Source organism: Lagopus leucura, unplaced genomic scaffold, assembly GCF_019238085.1.
Source record: "Lagopus leucura isolate 7727_CA_CO unplaced genomic scaffold, USGS_WTPT01 Super-Scaffold_100002, whole genome shotgun sequence".
NCBI lineage: Eukaryota > Metazoa > Chordata > Aves > Galliformes > Phasianidae > Lagopus > Lagopus leucura.
This window is the reverse complement of record NW_024962263.1, coordinates 84,292,521-84,312,038: the sequence shown is the minus strand read 5'-3', so window position 1 is coordinate 84,312,038 and position 19,518 is coordinate 84,292,521. Positions and strand designations below refer to the sequence as shown.

Genomic DNA, 19,518 nt, shown 5'->3' with positions numbered 1-19,518 from the left:
ACATTTTTGTTAGTAGACTCTTTAAGATAAGTTTTGTTTTTGTTTTTGCTTTTGTTTTGCAGCCAGAAGGGACACAATTCAAGCAGCATGATTTGTTGTAAAAGAAAATTGGGTATGCATTGGAACTTTCATTAACGATTGCTTAGAAATAATTCTTTTCATGTCTGGTTTTATTTTCAGGCAAGTTATTTTGGTACCAAGTACATTATGACATGCATGTTCGTACACACACTCGAGAACATTTATATTATTGCTCCCAGTGCAGTTACTCTTCCATCACCAAAAACTGCCTTAAGCGTCATGTCATTCAAAAGCACAGCAATATTTTGCTGAAATGTCCTACAGAACATTGTGACTACTCTACTCCAGATAAATACAAGCTCCAGGCACATCTTAAAGTTCATTCTGAGCTGGTAAGTGACCAAAACTAACAAGCCAAGTAGTATGTTTATCTCAATTTAGTGTCATCTCCTTGGTGTTTGGAACCATGTGGCAATGCTTGAAGATACAAGAGCTCTAACCTGAGCATGAGTATTTCTGTCTGCCTGAGAAGTCTTAGATGAGCTGGTTACATGAGCTAGAGCAAGTATATATGTAGAATCATAGAATAATTCTGGTTGGAGAAGACCGCTAAGATCATTTCATCCAACCATCAAACCATTGCCGCCATGCCCGCTAAACCATGTCCCTCAGTGCCACATCTACACTTCTCTTGGAAACACCAGGGTCAGTGACTCCACCATTTCCCTAAGTTGGATCACTCTTATTGTAGCTTCCCATATAGTGTTGTTATCCACTTTCTCCCTTCAGTTTTCCCAGTATTCTCAGATTCTTTACTTTTCTTTACTTCATTCCTTGTAGGCGGATCCTTTCCTTCTCAGAGAGATGATTGTGGTAAAATGAATATTTATTTCTCTCTTAGTTATTATAGTGAAGTTTAAATTGCTGAAAAGCTTTTTTATTAATATTGTTTAGCAATAGCTCCAACTAGTTGCAGCCCATCTGTTTGACCAACCACCATTTTCTTTAGTGGCTACGAAGACCAAGAATTCTGATATTAAAGTTTCCCATCTTAGTCAGTAAACCTTCCAGCCCTCAATGCCCATTGCAGTTGCTTTTTTTGCATTAGAAGAGGTAGAAGAGATACGCTTTTAAGTGCCCTGTTGCGTGTTTTCTTTGAGACTATGTTAGAGACTGCATGCTGGACTGGGAACCCTCTTTCTCTAAAACACAGCTTGGTGATATTTCTCTAATCTAACATTATTACATGAATAATGTAGAATGCACCACTTACGGGCATGTTTCTCCTAATCACATGAGAAAATAACATCACAACTTGTTTAAACTACTGTGATAAGTGTTGGTGGTGCATTCTATCTTTTTTTACAAGTGAAATGTAATGTTTGAATTAAGGACTTGTGGTAATTTTTCCCCAGATGTGGACAGTTTCTAGCTACTAAATGAGCATAGCTGCTTCAAAAAGATGTTTACATATCAGCCTAATGTTTTCAGGTCATCTGCATTTTGCGGGTAGGCTCTTGGCAAATGTTTCCAACAACTGAAGTTATTTTACAGGTATTTTTACTCTGATTAAGTAATAGTCTTATGGAACTGCAGGACAGCTTTAAAAACCAACAACCAGAGGGAAATAAAAACCAGAACACAAAAAAAAAACAAAAAACAACCACAACCAAACAACCAAACCAACCATAGATGACATAAAACAAAGGTTTATTTTCCTCTTTATCCCACAAATTGCTGATGTTTTGATCAATCTGAATTCACTGTGAATTATTTAAAAACTCATGAAACATATTTTTTAGGCTTCTTTTGAATCTATTAAGTTTATAATGTTCACCTGATGGGAAAAATCTGTGTAAATGATATCTGAGACTACTGTAAAAAAAGAGCCTAAAATTAGACTTCTGTGTCCTTGTCCTTTTTTCTCAAGTGTGATAAATATCCGACAGCTCCCACCAGGAGGATCATTTTCATGACACTAAATGGAACTGAGAAAATGCATTTCATAATTAAAAACACTGTGAAAGTGAGCTCTTTCAAAATTGTGCTTAGTGATGCTTACTGCAAAATCTAGTTGAGTATTTAAATGAATTGAAAAAAATAATTCATTAGCATTTACTCAGTAACTAACCTTGGCAGTGCTCTTATTGGTCCTTTTGCCCGCTGCTTGATATATTTACTTAGTGCATGCCTTCAGTAAATGGGGCTGCTCATCCAAAATACAGCACTTTAAAAAAGTAGGCACAGACAAATACAGAAAGCTACTTTAATGTTAGTTTTCATTTGCAAAATTAATACTTAACAAATATTAATGTTTAAAGTTCCCCAATGATAGCCAGTATGAAAATCTCAGTTCTGTAGACAAACGCACGTATTTCATTAGATTTTTCCTGGCTGCTTTTCAGCTGGATTCCTGTCTTATTTGATGAATGGGATAAATGATGATTATTAAAAAGCAACTTTGTGCTAATTCCTGTCACTCATCATTTGCTCTGTACTGATAAACATCACAGAGAAGTTTGTGTCTGAAGTTATTATAAATCTATAAGTTATCTCCAAGATAAACACTGCTGGAGTTCTGATCCAGAATCCAGATCTGGCTGTGGTACTTCTAGATCTGGGATATTTGCCACTGTGTAGTCAAGAATGCAAGGTAATGAACAGAAAAAGAATTAACCAAACGTGTGTCTGGCCACTCAGTTGGAAAATGGCTTTTGTTCTTGATGCTGGCTTCCATAAGAAGTTTCAGCTGGCCATTTATTTTTCTAAGCAGTTATTTCATGAAAAATGCATTAAAAATATTGCTATCATCTTGTGAGCTATAATAAAGTCTGTCTAGCTTTTTACAATTTTTTAAGTAATTTCCCTCATCTGTGTGTGTGAACCACTTTCTGGGTACATCAGACCAGCGGAGCACAGTTGCAGTTTAACAGTGACATCAGCTTAATTCAGCAATCTTGAAAATTTCAATTTGAGCATCATGACAAGTTTGATAAGGATTTCTGCACTTCTTCACTCATCACAAGTTTAACTCAGGAGCCCTATTTTATGTTTTATGTTAATATTTAATTTTTTGTTGATTTGAGTAGGTGCAGGAGTGGGTATAATCTCTCTACTACTCTACATTATTGAACAATAATTTTTTTGTAATTAACAAATTGAGAACTTCTGCTGGCAATACTCTTAGATTAGGGCACATGCACAGGAGTTCAAGCTAGCTCATTTCTTACTACAAGAAGGCTTGTGATTGCATGTCCACTGCAGCTATAGGTCCAGGAATTCCATCTGAGGATGTAGTAACACTGGAAGATGCTTGACAGTGTTTTCATTTTGCTAGCCAATGAGTAGCTTCATCATAATTTTTCTTCCACATGAAAGAAGAAGTGCGTCAGCTATGGAGAAAACAAAAAGAACAAAAATGTTCAAGTACCAAACTATCAAAATGCATAAAGATTTAAATACTGGAATGAGAAAACAGTGTGGGAGGAGAGTTAAATAAAGTCATTTTGGGACTGTACGTGCTGCTTTGCTCTTGTTTTGGTTTTAAGTCAGTAAAACTTACTGTGATGCTAGCGTAGATGCCTTCTGTAATTTGTCTCTTTCTTCAGTCATCAACTTCTGTGCAGAGCTTTGATTTTTCACTCCTCTGTTTTTGTTTTATTCTTTATTTTGCTGCTCTGACATGTACATATTATTTTTGGTGTAGAAGCATCTTTGTCTTAACAAATTACTTTTCACATCTGTAAAATCTTGTATTCTTTTCAGTCTGTTTAAAATAATAAAGCAGGAAGAGTTGAGACAGTCAGATACTGCAGTATGGGGAGGAAAAGATGCTAAACGTCTCTTCTCAGCAGCTCAGTTCATCCAGCATCAGAATATTTTGCTGACCATTAGCTTCAGAAAAGCTTTATAAGAAAGAGGAGTGGTAAGGGCAGAAAAATATTTTTAAAGCCCACTGGCTAGTCCATTTGGCCTGAGTACTACACTCACCTGGCTGCTGAGCTGGGAGGCACTGGGTAGATGAGAAACGTTTAGTTTTGCCAATGGGAACCAATATTTAGTGGAGCTTTGTTTTATTTCCTGCTCATAAAATAATGTCACTGCTAATAAAGAAGCTGAGGGTATTGTTGATTTCTATATCACATTAGTCTCATGTAGTATGAATCGAATGATTTTTATAATAGCTATAGTTTTGACTTTGCACTGCTAATAAAACAAATTACAAAGCAGTCAGGAGTTCACACAGTCTCTTTTGAAATTAGCATCAGAACTGCTGTTACGGTCCATGAATTTATATTGATATAGCATCATCAGATGTTACTCTTTATTTTCATAGGGTAAGATCCTCGTGTCATCAGGGTGCCTCTGTTTATGAGTAGGCTGGTTACATTCACGGTGTTTTGCATTGTTGGTTGTGTTTGGCATTGCTTGATTAATTAATTGCACTTTATAGTGGTCCATTGTTTTTTTAAATATCCAGAGAGTTTCATTTTTGTTTTAAGGCTATATACTAGTACATCTACCCATTGAATTATCTTGAAACACATACCTCAGGGAAATAAATTTTCTTTAAGGACTGTATCAGTATAGATAGATATTGAAATCCTTTTTAAGCACAATTTTAATTCTTTTATATAGAGAGAAAGGCACTGTGATTCCTCTGTAAGTTTATAATGAATGATAACATAAACAAAGAAAGTTCTGTGATAATAGTAGACTACTTTTTTCTAGGTTTAAGATTGTTTATGAACCTGACTAATTCCTGAATTGTGGGATGTGAACAGTACTTCCAATCAAAAACTTTGGAATTATTTTAAGTTTCTTAAAGGGGATTGGACTCGATATCTGGAGGTCCCTTCCAACCCCTTCTATTCTGTGATTCCTACGTATTCTCAAATTGACTAATAGAGGGATTAAGGAAGCCTCAGGAAGTATGGATGTGACTTTGAAATTGAAGTAGTCGATTGGATTATGCAGCTGGTTTCCAACAAAGGTAGATCTGTCTTTCTTGATACCTTGCTTCTGTTTGCATCATTCAAAAGCCCTCAAAGGCATCTAAAAGGCAGGCAGTCTGATAAGGTGCAGGATAAATAACTTCTATTCATAGCAGAGGAAAACCTGCATGCTGAGAATGTGATGAAAGTATTACTACAACCTCAGTGTAAGTCCTTCCAAGTGCCTCTGTCACTGCCTATGACAAGGGCAATCAGCAGAGCTGCAGCTGTGGTGGGGGGAATCTTTTTTGGGGCTATGCTCAGAATTGAAATCTGTTACTCTACAAAAGACACATTTTTGAAGATCATTTACCATAGAACTTGTTGTAGAAAACTTTCTTACTACTTGAAGAAACCTGTTGATTGTTGTTGATTTTTTTTTTATTTTTGTTTTCCATAAGCACATGGAAAAATACTTTCTGATGCCTGTAATTTCTTGTTGCTCCTCAAGAGAAACTGCAAGAAAATTACCATAATTACATCATAAAAGTAATAAGAGAAATGATAAAAATATGTCTGAAGATTTATTTTTATGAAAATGAATTTATCAATTTTCATTTGGGTAACATATTCAGGTAGAAAACCAAAATCATAGCAGGTAGCAGGTTTAGAGATAATAGGTACATGGTTTGAGAGATACTAATTCCCTGAATTAACAGCTCTTTTCTGAGGGCACTTGATGAACATTGCACAGGCTTCTTGAATCTCTTCCTCCATAAACTAGCTGGTGTTCTCTGCTGTTCTCACTTCACGTGAGGTTCTCAGGGCTCCAAGTGGTGACTGACCCAACTCCATTTTAGTAAGGTACTTTATTTCACTCAAGGTGTTAATCCTATAGGAGCTGCTATCCCCCATCCTTGGCATAGTTTTTCTCACAGACAACTTTCTGACAGTGCAGTCAGAATTATTGTTGTGCTATTGCCATATTAACTGAAAGAGTTTCTATCCCATATTCCACTGTAATGAAATTGCTTACTGCTATTTCAGCCAGTTGTTTGTTTGTTTGTTTGTTTTCTCAGATGTAAATGATATTAAATGCAAATACTTATGAGGTAATCCAAAACAATTTATGACTAAAATCTTTCATTTTTGCTTTACTTTTAAGAGGGATGTTCATTTATAACTACAGCCTACAGGCAATACTTATCTCTTTGTCCTATTTTCCTCGTTAGTGTCAGGTGAGAAATTGGTAGAGTCCAGGATTCTTACTCTACTTTTACTTGCACATTTCTCTTTCATAACGTTTTCCTTTTGAAACAGTAATCTTCATTCTGTGCTCTTCAAGAGATTTTCTGTCCTCCTGAAATAACCATGAAAATATCTGTTCCGTAACTTCAACTCACCTTTTCCAGCAATCTCCCAGTGGTTTGGTAGATATACTACCTGGTGGGAGATGTTATCTACCTAGTTAGTCCTGACTAACTAGACATTCTTCCCTCTGTCTATTCTTTTGATACTCCTGTCATGCATTAACCTGGTCAGAGCAGTGGTGTGTAGATGACCGATGTGTTTGGTGGAGCACCTGGTCTGTGTCAGCAGGTACTGCTGGACAGATCAATCTCTTCAATTTATATAAACAGCAAAGATTTTTTTAAATTGGATAATTCTTCACTTAATGGAGAAAAGTCCAGCATTTTTATGTGGAATTAGCTGCTTCTGGAACAACACTAAAACCCACTAAGAATGCATACAGAAAGAAATTTCATCAAAGCTCTTTAGTTCCACTTGTTTGGTGATGCTACAGCTTTTATAACGTCAGCAACACTGGTAAAATCCAGAGAGATCTGGAAGTCTTGAAGTCAGTATAGTATATTGAATAATGCTTTATTGGTAACATGTAAAAATGCTGCATATTCATAGTGTTCAAAATGCAGACTTTGAATAAGTAATGGCATCTGTCATTGTTAACTTTTCTGCTCAATTTCAGGCCATTAAGCAGTATTATAAGACTGGTAGATGTCTTCAGAATAATGAAATCTGAGGTTTCAGATTGGAGAATCTCTGAAATCACTGAAGAAACTGAATAGTCGTGCATCTATCAAAGAAGTTTAATCTGTTATGTGACTTGTCTAAAGTGTCATCCAGAAGATAATGCTTACATTTATTGTGCATTTTCTCATGTACTTTAACTTGGAGCTCTACATTCACAAGGATTAATGATGTGCTTAGAATTCTTCCATATTTCTCTTTCACTTATTTTGCCATAAATATGTGAATTTGTTAAATCAAAAAAAAATCAACACCAACAACCCTGAACTTTCCGTTACAACTTTGTTGAGAACTGCGTGTTACTGAATAATGACATCGTGATTTTACCAGTGGACTTAAAATACAATCTCTTTCTTTCTTCTTATTTCTCACTTAAGGATAAAAAGAGTTATTCATGTCCTGTGTGCGAGAAGTCATTTTCTGAAGATCGACTTATAAAATCACACATCAAGATAAATCATCCTGGTAAGAAAAAATCAGGGAAATTTTCTCAGTATATTACAGTTCAACTATGCACTCTACAGTGAGCAATATAATGTGGTTACCTTCCAAAGAAAAAGTCTATGTTTAATCTAATTTGTTTCGATTAAGGATTTTATTGGGTTTGCAGATGTTAGAATTTAGAATGAAAAGGTTATTGTTCCAGGTATATCAGGTGACTGTTTTAAGCAATCTGAGTTCACCTGGCAAAGAACTCATTTCCATCCAAAAGATGACTTAAGTGAATTCAAATTAAGATCAGCATGTCTGGAATTAGTCCCATAGATATCATGTAACAGGATATTAGACATAAAATTCCATTGCCCATACATTAACTGACAGAAGTGAGTTTGTTGCACATTATTTTGTCTGTCGGTAGTTTGTTGTATTTGTAGATAAATTCACATGAATGCAGAAGTCCTTGGGTTGACTCTAGGCCTGCTCAGTTAGGATGTGGCCAGGCTTTATCTCCAGGGCCATCTGAAGTCTGCAGCAGGGCTGTTACTAGAACCTGGTGTAATATTCTGTGCCCAGAATTAAGCTGGATCCAAGCTAGCTACTGCAATCCAGTGAAAATCTTTTTAGATTTGCTTTCTAATGCCATGATTTATCAGTTCAAGCAAAATGGCAATATTTCCTTCATCAGTATTTGTATGATATTGGATAGAATGATTCTCGCCACTGTGGATAATGGGAGTTGACTGTATAGGCTTACATACTTTTATCAGCTTGTTTTACGGTGATGCTTACCACTTGACGTAATTTGTTACTAAGTAGGAAAGTACCAGTTGAGTTTGGGAAAGAAAAAGTCCATTTGAAATGTCTTTCATAGTCTTTGTCTGAAATACAGCATGATAGGTAAGGCAGTAATTTCTTATCTTCCTACTGCCACTAGATAGTGCTAGACTCGTGTTTTTAACAATTTGCTTTGCTCTAAGTTCAGACTAGCTTCCACTTCAGCTCTCTTTTTCCCACACCTCTTTATTTGTAGACCACAACAATGTGCCTGGTGGAGGACTTGTCAAATGTTATGGGATGTATCTCCTGCACCAAGCTGAGATGAGGAAAGGCTTATGTGCTGTACTGTAGACAGTAGATAAGTCAGTAAGCACAGAAATTAATGTTCAAGATCTGTGGCTGTAAAGCTTTTTTTGTTGCCTTAGCCAGGGAATATACATGGCCTCTCTAAATAATTTAGTCTGTGAATTAGCAGTGCACTGTATATTGTGCCCTTAAAGCTTGCCATTGGCCTGCACTGGTCCATTGACTGCTGAATTATTAGTGTATGGTATGTCTGCAGTCCAGAAATACCAGTTAACTGTCAAGCTGTACTGAACTCAGGAATTTAAATACAGTGAGCAATTTGTTTTGCATCTGATTCCTTCTAAAAGTATAGAATGATTTTTTGATTTGGGAAATTGCACTCTTTTAAACTCTTGATTATAATAGAAGTAAGGTTAAAAAATATATGTATGTACAGCCTATTATTTGTATCTTCATTTCTAATTCATATATGTGAATAGAACTTACCTGATAAATCTGGTATTTTGCTGGTATACCTCCATGGTATAAATGAAATGCATCTAAGATATGCCTATGCAGTAGTTATGCAACAACACTATATAAATATATTAAGCAGCTTTAATGCACAGTTCTTTGTACTGTGCATGCTGTCCTTGTAAGCAGGAGGAAACCCTTTATTCTTCCAACGTACTTAATTACAAGCTAAATAAATGTAAGGAATGTGTTGTTGTAAATTGTCAATTACTGAATGGAATGACTGCAATTGTCTTTAAGAATGGAAATGGAAAAGAACAAAAATGAAAGAAAAAGGTGGATACTGTAAAAAAGAAATTGAACTTTAAAACAACACACCAAAAATTGATTTAAACTGAAACCATTTCATATTTATCATTAAAACATTATTTCTGTAGCTCTTTTTCTCCTTCCTTTCTTAATATCATTCAGCATGACTTGCTCTCATTGCTTCAATTTTCATCAAGTATAAGATGTGTTATTAAATCATACTTCTTCGTTTACTAGTTTTACAGAGGATAGAGTTGAACTCTAGTTCCATGAAGTCAGTAGGTCAAAAATCTCTTGTAGAGCCGTATTTTGAACCAGAGATAGAGAACTTAGCCCTTTTTGCCCAACGACTAGGGAACTTAGCAGTAAAGGAGGGCTTTTGGATTCTCATCCCATCTCACAGAATTACCTAGCTTTTGACCAGGTTTTATCCAGCTTTTATCTGATTTAATATTAAATGTATTAATAGTCTGAGACATGAGAGGCATCAACTTTCATAGATCCCTACTGAGCAGACATACAAGCCTGAAGTCATGTATCAAGAATCTACCATAGAAAGTAGGTGAGGGTCCAGACCTGTCTGTGTTTTTTCTTGTTTGAGTACTTTAAACAAGGTTGGATGGGACTGCAGAGATCTTAATTGAACCTGCTAAATTGGCCCTGCTTGGAACAGGTGACCTTAGAAATCTTCCAGATGCATTTATTCCAGAAGTCTGTTTTCACAGAATCACCGAATGGCCAGGGTTGGGAGGGACCTCAAGGATCATGAATCTCCAACCCCCTGCCACATGCAGGGCCACCAACCTCCCCATTTAACGCTCGACCAGGCTGCCCAGGGCCCCGTCCAACCTGGCCTTGAACACCTCCAGGGACGGGGCATCCACAACCTCTCTGGGCAGCCTGTTCCAGCACCTCACCACTCTCTCTGTAAAAACTTCCCCCTGACATCCAACTTAAATCTTCCCTTCCTCAACTTAAAATGATTTCCCCTTGTCCTGCTGTTATCTACCCTTTCGAAGAGTTGGTTCCCCTCCTGTTTGTAGGCTCCCTTTAGGTACTGAAAGGCTGCAATGAGGTCACCCCGCAGCCTTCTTTTCTCCAACAAGCCCAGCTCTCTCATCTTGACTTCGTAGGGGAGGTGCTCCAGTCCCCTGATCATCTTTGTGTCTCTCCTCTGGACCTTCTCCAACAGCTCTCTGTCTTTTTTGTACTGGCGGCTCCAGACCTGGACTCAGTACTCCATATGGGGCCTCCCAAGAGCAGAGTAGAGGGGGACAATCACTTCCCTGTCTCTGCTGACCACCCCTTTTCTGATGGATCCCTGGATACCATTTGCTTTTCGAGCTGCAAGAGCACACCGCTATTTTTTCACTTTAAAATTTCTGGTTATCAGGCATTCTGAGGATTGTAGCTGACTGAATTATTGTGATCCTTGACATCTCTGGAAAGCTGGGGTGAAATTTTGGAGAAACTCTTTTGAAAATGTTGAAGAAAAAACCACTAGATTAGGTTATTGTAAATGTTCATAGTTGGAAAATGGTTTTTCAGCCAATGGCATGTGCAAGATTTATTTATTTATTGTAACCAGATAGTGGGGATTATTGAGTGTGCAAATTGAGAGAGAAAGGTAAGAACATATGAAAGGCTTTAAAGGAAAAGGCCCTAAAGTAGAAGTGTTGTATTCATTGCTTTGGTATTATCTGAGTGGCACGAGGGAAGGTAAAACTTATAACAATCTGAAGTGGATCAGGATCTAGCTCTTCAGTATTATATATGTAACAGAGAACAAATTCCCTGATGTCCTTCTTGTTTTTATTATCTGTTACTTTTCTCTCAGAGGTTTCGATGGGTACCATTTCTGAGATTCTTGGCAGAAGAGTGCAGTTGAAAGGACTTATTGGAAAAAGAGCTGTGAAATGTCCCTATTGTGATTTTTATTTTATGAAGAATGGGTCAGACCTTCAGCGTCACATTTGGGCTCATGAAGGTAAAAGTCTGGTTTTGAGTTTTTGAGAATATGATCAGTTTCTTATTCCACACAAGCTTCACTGACTTAAAAAGGAATTCGAATTTACTGCTATACCTGAATAAAAAAAAAAGTTAAACTACAGTAGAATAGCTCTCAATGTTTATATAATTAGTTTAATAGATTCTAAATCACATATGAAATTACATTTTCACAACACAAATGGAAAGCCTAAAGGTTAAAGAAAATTAATAAGCTTCTGATTCCATTTTTTCAATACCTCATTCATATGCATCCAAAAAGTACATGTTCTCAACATGAATAGACAGCCTAAAGGTTAAAGAAAATTAATAAGCTTCTTATTCCATTTTTTTCTAGACCTCATTCATATACATCCAAAAATTATTCTATAAAAAAGAGAGAAGCAATTTAAATTCAAATTCAGAGTCTCTTAAAACCAGTAATTTTCAGTAATTCCATATGAAAAGCTACTGCTCTTTCAGATTTGTCCAAACATGCTTGTTAAAGGAATCTATTAGTAAAACAGCTGAAATCCTGTTGCTTTGATGTGCACTTACAACTTCTGTGTGTATTTTAATTGCATCATGCTGAGCATGGCAGCTAGCTGACATGGGCCTAAACAGTGATGGAAAAAAACCATATGACACTGCTGATCCTGTATACATGTATGTGTGTGTGTGCGTGCATCAGCATTCTATATGTGTATATATGCATATAATTGCATACAAATATATGTTACATGCATATATGTATTTATTTATGTGTCTCAGGAAGAAATTCCATTTCAGTGCTAGCACAGAGTTTGAAAATTCCTTTGACTTAAAACCGTTGTCCAGTAAAAGCTTTTGCCTACTCAGTGTATCTGTGCTTATAATAGATGAAAGACAGCTCATATGACGACTCAAATGGTAAATAAACTATGGAGCGGATTGCCTTTGGCCTTTCAGCATTATTCTGGATTCTTTATCCATAAATTTGCATAAAGAGAATAATGGAATTCGGTGCTCCTGAACTGTTCTTTTGTTACCAAAGTGTTAGTGCCCATGCAGACATTTATTCTCATACTGTGTGTTTGAAAGCCTGAACTCTGTCTTTTTACTATGGTAGTTGTTCTCTCTAGGATCCTTCAGGAGCTTTGGTAATTCAAAATCAAAGGCTTGGAACAATTGGTCATGTATTCTGTAGACAGAGTTTATACTGCCAAGAAAATTTGGTACCCTTTTCATGTAACTAGGGAGAAATGGACAGGAATTTATTCCAAAATCAAAGTGTGCAATCAAGTCTGCTTGAAAGTAGGCTGTAATTCCTCATGCTTGTAAATCCAGTTTTAAGATCATGACTATCAACCTAAAACTGTCAGAGCCTCATGAAACTGTGGAATTACTCTACTAGTTCAGTTATATCTAACTTTTCTTTGAAAGATTTACTTTATTCTAGTTCACTTTCTGCTAGATGAGATACTGATGCTTTGGACGATTTGAAAGAAGTGAAGTTGTAAGCTTAACCAGAAAAAAGTATGACTATGCAAGCCATTAGCAGGTCTGAAGCTAATTAACAATCAAATGCAACTTTACACATTTAACTTGTGCTTATGTATTAAATATCTAATGAACCAGTCTTCTTAAAAGAAGTTTCTCTGTTCTTTATTACAGTAAATAGAGTATGTTAGTTATCAGAAGACTGTTAGGAAAACATTTGGTTGTCAGTTAGATTCAAATGATGATTAGATGGATTAGATGGATTAGATGGATTGGATTCTGCTTTTAAATGCAGGGTCAACATAACAATACAAAAATAATCATATTTTCTTTATTGAACTTAGAACCTGCATTTAATATAGAAATATTTAATTCTAAAATGAGCACCCCAACACTCCATTCTCGTAATGAGTTAAATCATCTGATACTGTCAAGAACTCAGTGTAGTTTACTTGGACTCTACAAATTAAATTTCTTAAATGTAAACACCCTAATTTTAAAATGTTGCCTGTGTTGTTCTCTCAAAATTTGTAATTTCTGAAATGTCCACTCTCTTATCAAAACATACAGCTTGTTTCCTAGTGCATTTTTTGTTTTTAGGTGTCAAACCCTTCAAATGTTCTCTCTGTGAGTATGCCGCTCGCAGCAAGAGTAACTTGAAAGCTCATATGAATCGTCACAGCACTGAGAAAACACACCTTTGTGATATGTGTGGGAAAAAGTTCAAATCAAAAAGCACTTTGAAGAGCCATAAACTCCTTCATACTGCTGACGGTAAGAGCACATTTATTAAATCCAAGTTTATTTTAGGGCAATAACTGCTGCCTGTCATATAGCACTATATTAACAACCTTTTTTTCATTTGAGCACTGAACACTACTTACAAAGTTTATTTTTTCCCAGGAGATATTTCTGTTTATGTAATAATTCAAAAACTTTTCAAAATTGACCTCTGTGAAAGACAGTTGTCCGTGGAATACTTGCTTTTCTCTATTGTGGTCACTTCCTTCCATATACTTTCAGAGTACTTCTGATCTCAACAGAAGTTTGAAAATACAGATAATTCCTTTATTATCTGCTTTCTTCTGTGAGAATATTGCTAGGAGTTGCCAAATCCAGTAGCCCAGTAGAGGCAAATTACTGCACACCTGTGTCCCCAGGTATCCTAGGTGGTACGCAGGGGTATGTATTCACAATAGACACGCGCAGAAACATTTGCTCAGTAATTTTAATATTTCTGTGGTAATGATAGGAAAAAATTAGATGTAAACCAAGATAAAAATATTCTAATTTCTTTCAAAATTTGGGATGCAACAATACTTTATTTCCCTGTTATTTTCAAAGCATAATAAGCATTATAAGTTGTGCTGAGCTTAGTAGCATGGTCTTTGTTATTCATGCAACCTTGTGGAGCCTAATGCCTCTCTTTATTGACCATTTCATTTAAATTATTTTTTCTTGAAATTTTTGCCTGCTCACTAGCATTGCCCTTGCACACAAGCTCCTTATTATCCTTTGATACTCTCTTATTTTTGTGTCTGTTCTCTTCAGTGTGTGTGACACTAACTGAAGGGGTGTTCCCTTTCACAGTGGTATGATATATATTATAGGAAATATATAGTATTGCCAACTCAGAAAATCATTCCTTATTCCAAAAGTACTTTCCAGTGTTTTCGAATAACTTGATCAATAACATACAGGTGCTGCACTTGTATGTATAAATTACATGTGCAGAAATCAGCAATTTCACTTACCAGATCATCTGCTGATAGCTGGCAGAGGGAGAGAGCAGGTTGTATTTGAATTTAAAGAAAATTTGGAATATAATTAGAATATGGAGCTTAGAAAAACATCTTCCTGTGGTGCCATTAATATCTCCTGCATGGGGACTGATACAAACACAGAGTTCTAGGAAATTCCCATTACCTTTGGAAAAATGCAAGCTGCCACTGGGTGACAGATTTCACTATCTCTAGATAGAGAGTGACTCTATAGAGTCTTATTCCTCACAAAGTTCACTTCAGTAAACTCTTCAAATATTTCCAACAATTGTGAAAATAAAGATAACATTTGTCATCAAGAATGTACTGTATGATTTGTTAAGGGACTCAGAACCTCTAGGATGCTGCTGATTTCTCTTTGCTGAATGTCTCCTCCTACACTGACAGCACTTCAGATCTTCTCACTAGCACATAGCTAGTGTTTTTCAATTATTTCACAAACAAATGAATTTGAGAGATGCTTCTGCTGTTTGAGTCTTGTCTTCCTGAGTTAGGAATCTGGGCAATTTTTGTTCAAATATCAGCCTTGCAAGGTCAGTTTACCTAGTGGAATATAAAATAGTTTTCTGTCTCTTTTATTCCACTTGAGGGTGACATGATAGAAAACAACTCTGCAGCCCAGTCTTATTACTCATTGTGATTAGAAATAAATCAGAAGAGCTGTTTTTCATTATTTAATTAGATATCAGAAATTGCAACACAATTTTTCTTAGGTTTGTTTCATGGAAGCTTTCACACTTGTTATAAAATGCTTGCAATTGTTTGAGTGAGATTCAGAATTTAAAGAAACCTGATTTCTTCAAGACAATACTTATTTATCCTTCCTATTGCTTCTTTTGCTTTTTGATTAGCTTTAACACACACACTGCTTTGATCAGATATAGTTGGCCAACCATGGGCATTTAATTAGGAAATGCAGTCTTTCTACGTTTAATACATAGCAGGACTGATACAATCTAAATGTGTAGAGAAAGGGAGTTTGAAAGCAAGACAAAAAATGGAGACAAGCTATTTTATTTTTAAATCATAAGGAAAAAAGATTGGGGAGAGAAAATGCTTTAAACTAAAAGGTGCACAAAGGGAAGTACTGCATGGTATTTGTTTGAGAGCTTCCCTCTTTACAGAGCCACAAACAGCTACAGATGTTTCTTGAAAATGTCATAGAGAATTCATTCCTCTTAGAGTAATGGTTTCAAGGCTAAAAGCAGGTTATTATGACCACAGAGTCTGATATCTTGCAGAATACAGACTGTAATTTAATAATTCTACATCATATTTCAGATGGGTTGTGTGGGACATCTTTTTAGATGTATTTATATCTAAGCAGACTTGATTTAAAGACTTCACGTGACAGGGCATCTATCTGATTTTTGAGTAAATTGTCTTAGACATTAGTCATGCCCTCTGTTAAAAACGTTCAATTTTAGAGTGAATGTTCTCCCTATCAGCTTGGGTAGTTGCAATTCCTTTTCTTATTCTTCTGTTTTCTTATTGCTATTTCAGGTTTAGTAACTGCAGTATTAAGGCCTGACTTAAAAACTTGTAAGCATGTAAAAAAATTTCAAATAAGCTAGGAATACAACATAATCTTTCTATATGGAACTTAAAGAAGCACTTTTCTTTGGATAACACTTCTGTACTGAATTAATGTTGTTGGGTTTTTTTGTATTTTTTTTTCCACAAAGCAGTCTCTACAAATTGTATGACTGTACTGACAATCAGACTTTCAGTCTGTAAAGTACTTGAGAAACACAGTGTATCTTGAATCTTTCAGTGACTTTTTAGCCTTGTATCTGGGAGAACAAAGTTTTGCAACTATGCTCCAGTTGTCTTCATGTTCTGTTGTCGAGTAGAAGTTCCGAAGTTATTTTAAGCCCAAACATTTTGAGAAAATGTGTCCCCTTTTAAAATAAATACAAGTCAGCACTACAAGGACAGATGATAGAACTTTCCCATTCTCCTGTTTGGCAGCCTCCAGACACCGCACAGGAGGTGTGAGCTAATCCCAGTATGTGCTCTCTCTTGCCTTGTAGGACTGTATGTGAGTCTGAGGGTTACTGCAGAGATTTAGATGAAAAAAGGCAAAAACTCATAACGAACAAGGAGCCATCATGCTCTCTGCTGCAGTCTGTGCTCATTTTTAAAACTGTGTAAGCAAAAGTGAAAGGTGGGAACACGAGGTTCTGCTATTTGCCATATTAATCCTATTTCATTCTATGACCAATTTTATTTCTCCCTGTGTCTTGGGTTAAGCCTTCATAGAAATCTTTTTAAGGTACTTTGCGTCCTTATTGGAAAAGTAGAGCAAAATACATTGAAGAAACCTTGTGGTAAAAATAATAGGTTCTGTCATGCTATACCTGAAATATATCAAGAAAGCATGCAGGGAAAACCAAGCAAACTTAAATGTGTTTGAATTTTAACAACTCACTACTGGGGACAAAAGAAGAGTAAACCCATATAACCATGACCAAACATCAGTATTTTTGAGATGTATAAATCTGCTTTATGAATAGCGAAGTAAAGGTGACTGTAGTGGTAAATTCTCTATTTCTTTCTTCCATTTAGGCTCTGCTATACTGATTTTTCCTCTTTTTCACCAAAAAACTATCCCAAGAGAACCTCAAATAGTTAACACTTGTAATTTAAAGGTGACACTCAAGCCTTTTTTCTTCCTTACTGCTCTTCACTCTGTTTAATCAAATTTTGGAGAACAGGTGGTAAACTGAGTATTGTTCATTATTGTAGTTTTGGAAATCATCATTATGAGGAAATATTACCAGTAGTTTTCAGAATTTAAATAGAAAATTGTGATTCCATTTTCTACCTGTTTCAGGAAAGCAGTTTAAATGTACAGTATGTGACTATACAGCTGTTCAGAAGCCACAACTCCTACGTCATATGGAACAACATGTCCCTTTCAAGGTAAGAAAACATAAGTTCTTGTTACTGATAACATTCAGAAATACATGGAACTTCAGGCAACAGCTTCAAAACTAACACATTTTGTTTTATAGTCACAATTACAGCATCTTAATAATATAATATTTTGGGAATATTCATTTCATATTCAGACTTCTGAGGTGGATTTGTTTTGTTTGTGGACTATTTTCAGTATCTGTACCTGACAAAGATACATGTATTAAAATCTATATCAGATGTAACCATTATGTCTGACTTGACATTACTAATCTCATATGTATCTTAAAATTCCTTATTAAAGTAGGAATATGCATCCCATCCATCACTGTTCATTGCCCATCTTAATCTGCTGTGAAAGTTTGTATGTGAGTTCATATACTTGAAGAAAATTGATGAGGATTAATTAACTTAAAAAAACCCAACACGTTTATCTGAAATGTGGCTTGGAGAGAATTTTGAAGATTGTTAATGCTTCTGTGAAGTGTTTAGGTGAGAAATGTGTAGACTTTAGTTTGGCTTTATTCTCAAATTGGTTCTCGGCATGATCTTGATGCAATGAATTGTGAAATGTTGCTTTCAGAAAACAGAAATGATCCTTGTCTTTTTTTCCCGAAAAACCGGGTACTTTTTATGTATGAAATGTTCATTTTAATGTAACACTTATCTTAGCAATGAACATAGTAATCATGGAAAATGTCATACTATTTTGATATGCAAACAGTTTTCATTATCTAACAAATTAGTTTGCTTCTATGAAGAGTACACTTTAGTTGCTTCTTCATACAGCAGAAAGAATGACAGTTTTTTGACTCATGATTTAAGTTTTGGAAGGCAAGATCATATAGGAAAATGAAGCAAATCATCTAGAGGGACTGTATATTTTAAAGAAAGATTTTTTTTCTTAAAGACCAATAATATATATAAAAAAATTTTTTCCTATCTTTTTAGTGGAAAAACACTCTTTTCCTTTTTAAATGGCTAATGAGATGAAAGTACTCATAGTAAGTACTTTATGAGTTAAAACATGGGTAGTTCTGACTATATTTTAGTGTTACAAATAAAATATCTCTTGGCAGTCCTCTAAGCCTAAATTGAATTGTGGCTATTCAGTGCATTATTAAGAGAACTGCAAAACACTGAAGTAAGTCAATCAGGAATATTTGCTAAGAGGGGTTCACAGAATCACAGAATCACAGAATTGTAGGGGTTGGAAGGGACCTCCAGAGATCATCGAGTCCAACCCCCCTGCCAAAGCAGGTTCCCTACAGCAGGTCACACAGGTAGGCATCCAGGCAGGTCTTGAACATCTCCAGAGAAGGAGACTCCACCACCTCCCTGGGCAGCCTGTTCCAGTGCTCCGTCACCCTCACTGTAAAGAAGTTCTTGCGCATGTTTGTGCAGAACTTCCTATGCTCCAGTTTCCGGCCATTTCCCCTTGTCCTGTCTCCACTCGCCACTGAAAAGAGTCCGGCCTCGCCATTCTGCCCCCCACACCTTAGATATTTATAGGCCTGGATCAGGTCCCCTCTCAGTCTCCTTTTCTCAAGGCTGAACAGACCCAGTTCACTCAGCCTTTCTTCATAGGGGAGATGCTCCAGGCCCTTCACCATCTTCGTGGCCCTCCGCTGGACTCTTTCCAAGAGATCCCTGTCTTTTTTGTACTGGGGAGCCCAGAACTGGATGCAGTACTCCAGATGAGGTCTTACCAGGGCAGAGTAGAGGGGGAGGATCACCTCCCTCGACCTGCTGGCCACGCTCTTTTTAATGCACCCCAGTAAGCCATTGGCCTTTTTGGCCACAAGGGCACACTGCTGGCTCATGGCCAACCTGTCGTCCACCAGGACACCCAGGTCCCTTTCCGCAGAGCTCCCCTCCAGCAGGTCATCCCCCAACCTGTACTGGTGCATGGAATTATTCCTCCCCAGATGCAAGACTCTACACTTGCTTTTGTTAAACCTCATCCGGTTTTTTTCTGCCCAGCTCTCCAGCCTATCCAGGTCTTGCTGAATGGCAACACAGCCTTCAGGCGTGTCAGCCAATCCTCCCAACTTCGTATCATC

At 36.4% G+C, this 19,518-nt stretch overlaps 1 protein-coding gene across 2 annotated transcripts in view; it reads left to right on the top strand.

Annotated features, from left to right (window-relative positions):
• The window catches only part of ZFAT (zinc finger and AT-hook domain containing), an 81,890-nt gene that overhangs the window by 36,481 nt on the left and 25,891 nt on the right, over nucleotides 1-19,518 (top strand). For both annotated transcript variants that reach the window (XM_042869977.1, XM_042869975.1), the window contains exons 7-11: nucleotides 181-413; nucleotides 7,382-7,469; nucleotides 11,128-11,277; nucleotides 13,356-13,529; nucleotides 17,373-17,461. In XM_042869977.1, the coding sequence (XP_042725911.1) occupies nucleotides 181-413; nucleotides 7,382-7,469; nucleotides 11,128-11,277; nucleotides 13,356-13,529; nucleotides 17,373-17,461 (734 nt within the window). The remainder of the gene's footprint in view (nucleotides 1-180; nucleotides 414-7,381; nucleotides 7,470-11,127; nucleotides 11,278-13,355; nucleotides 13,530-17,372; nucleotides 17,462-19,518) is intronic.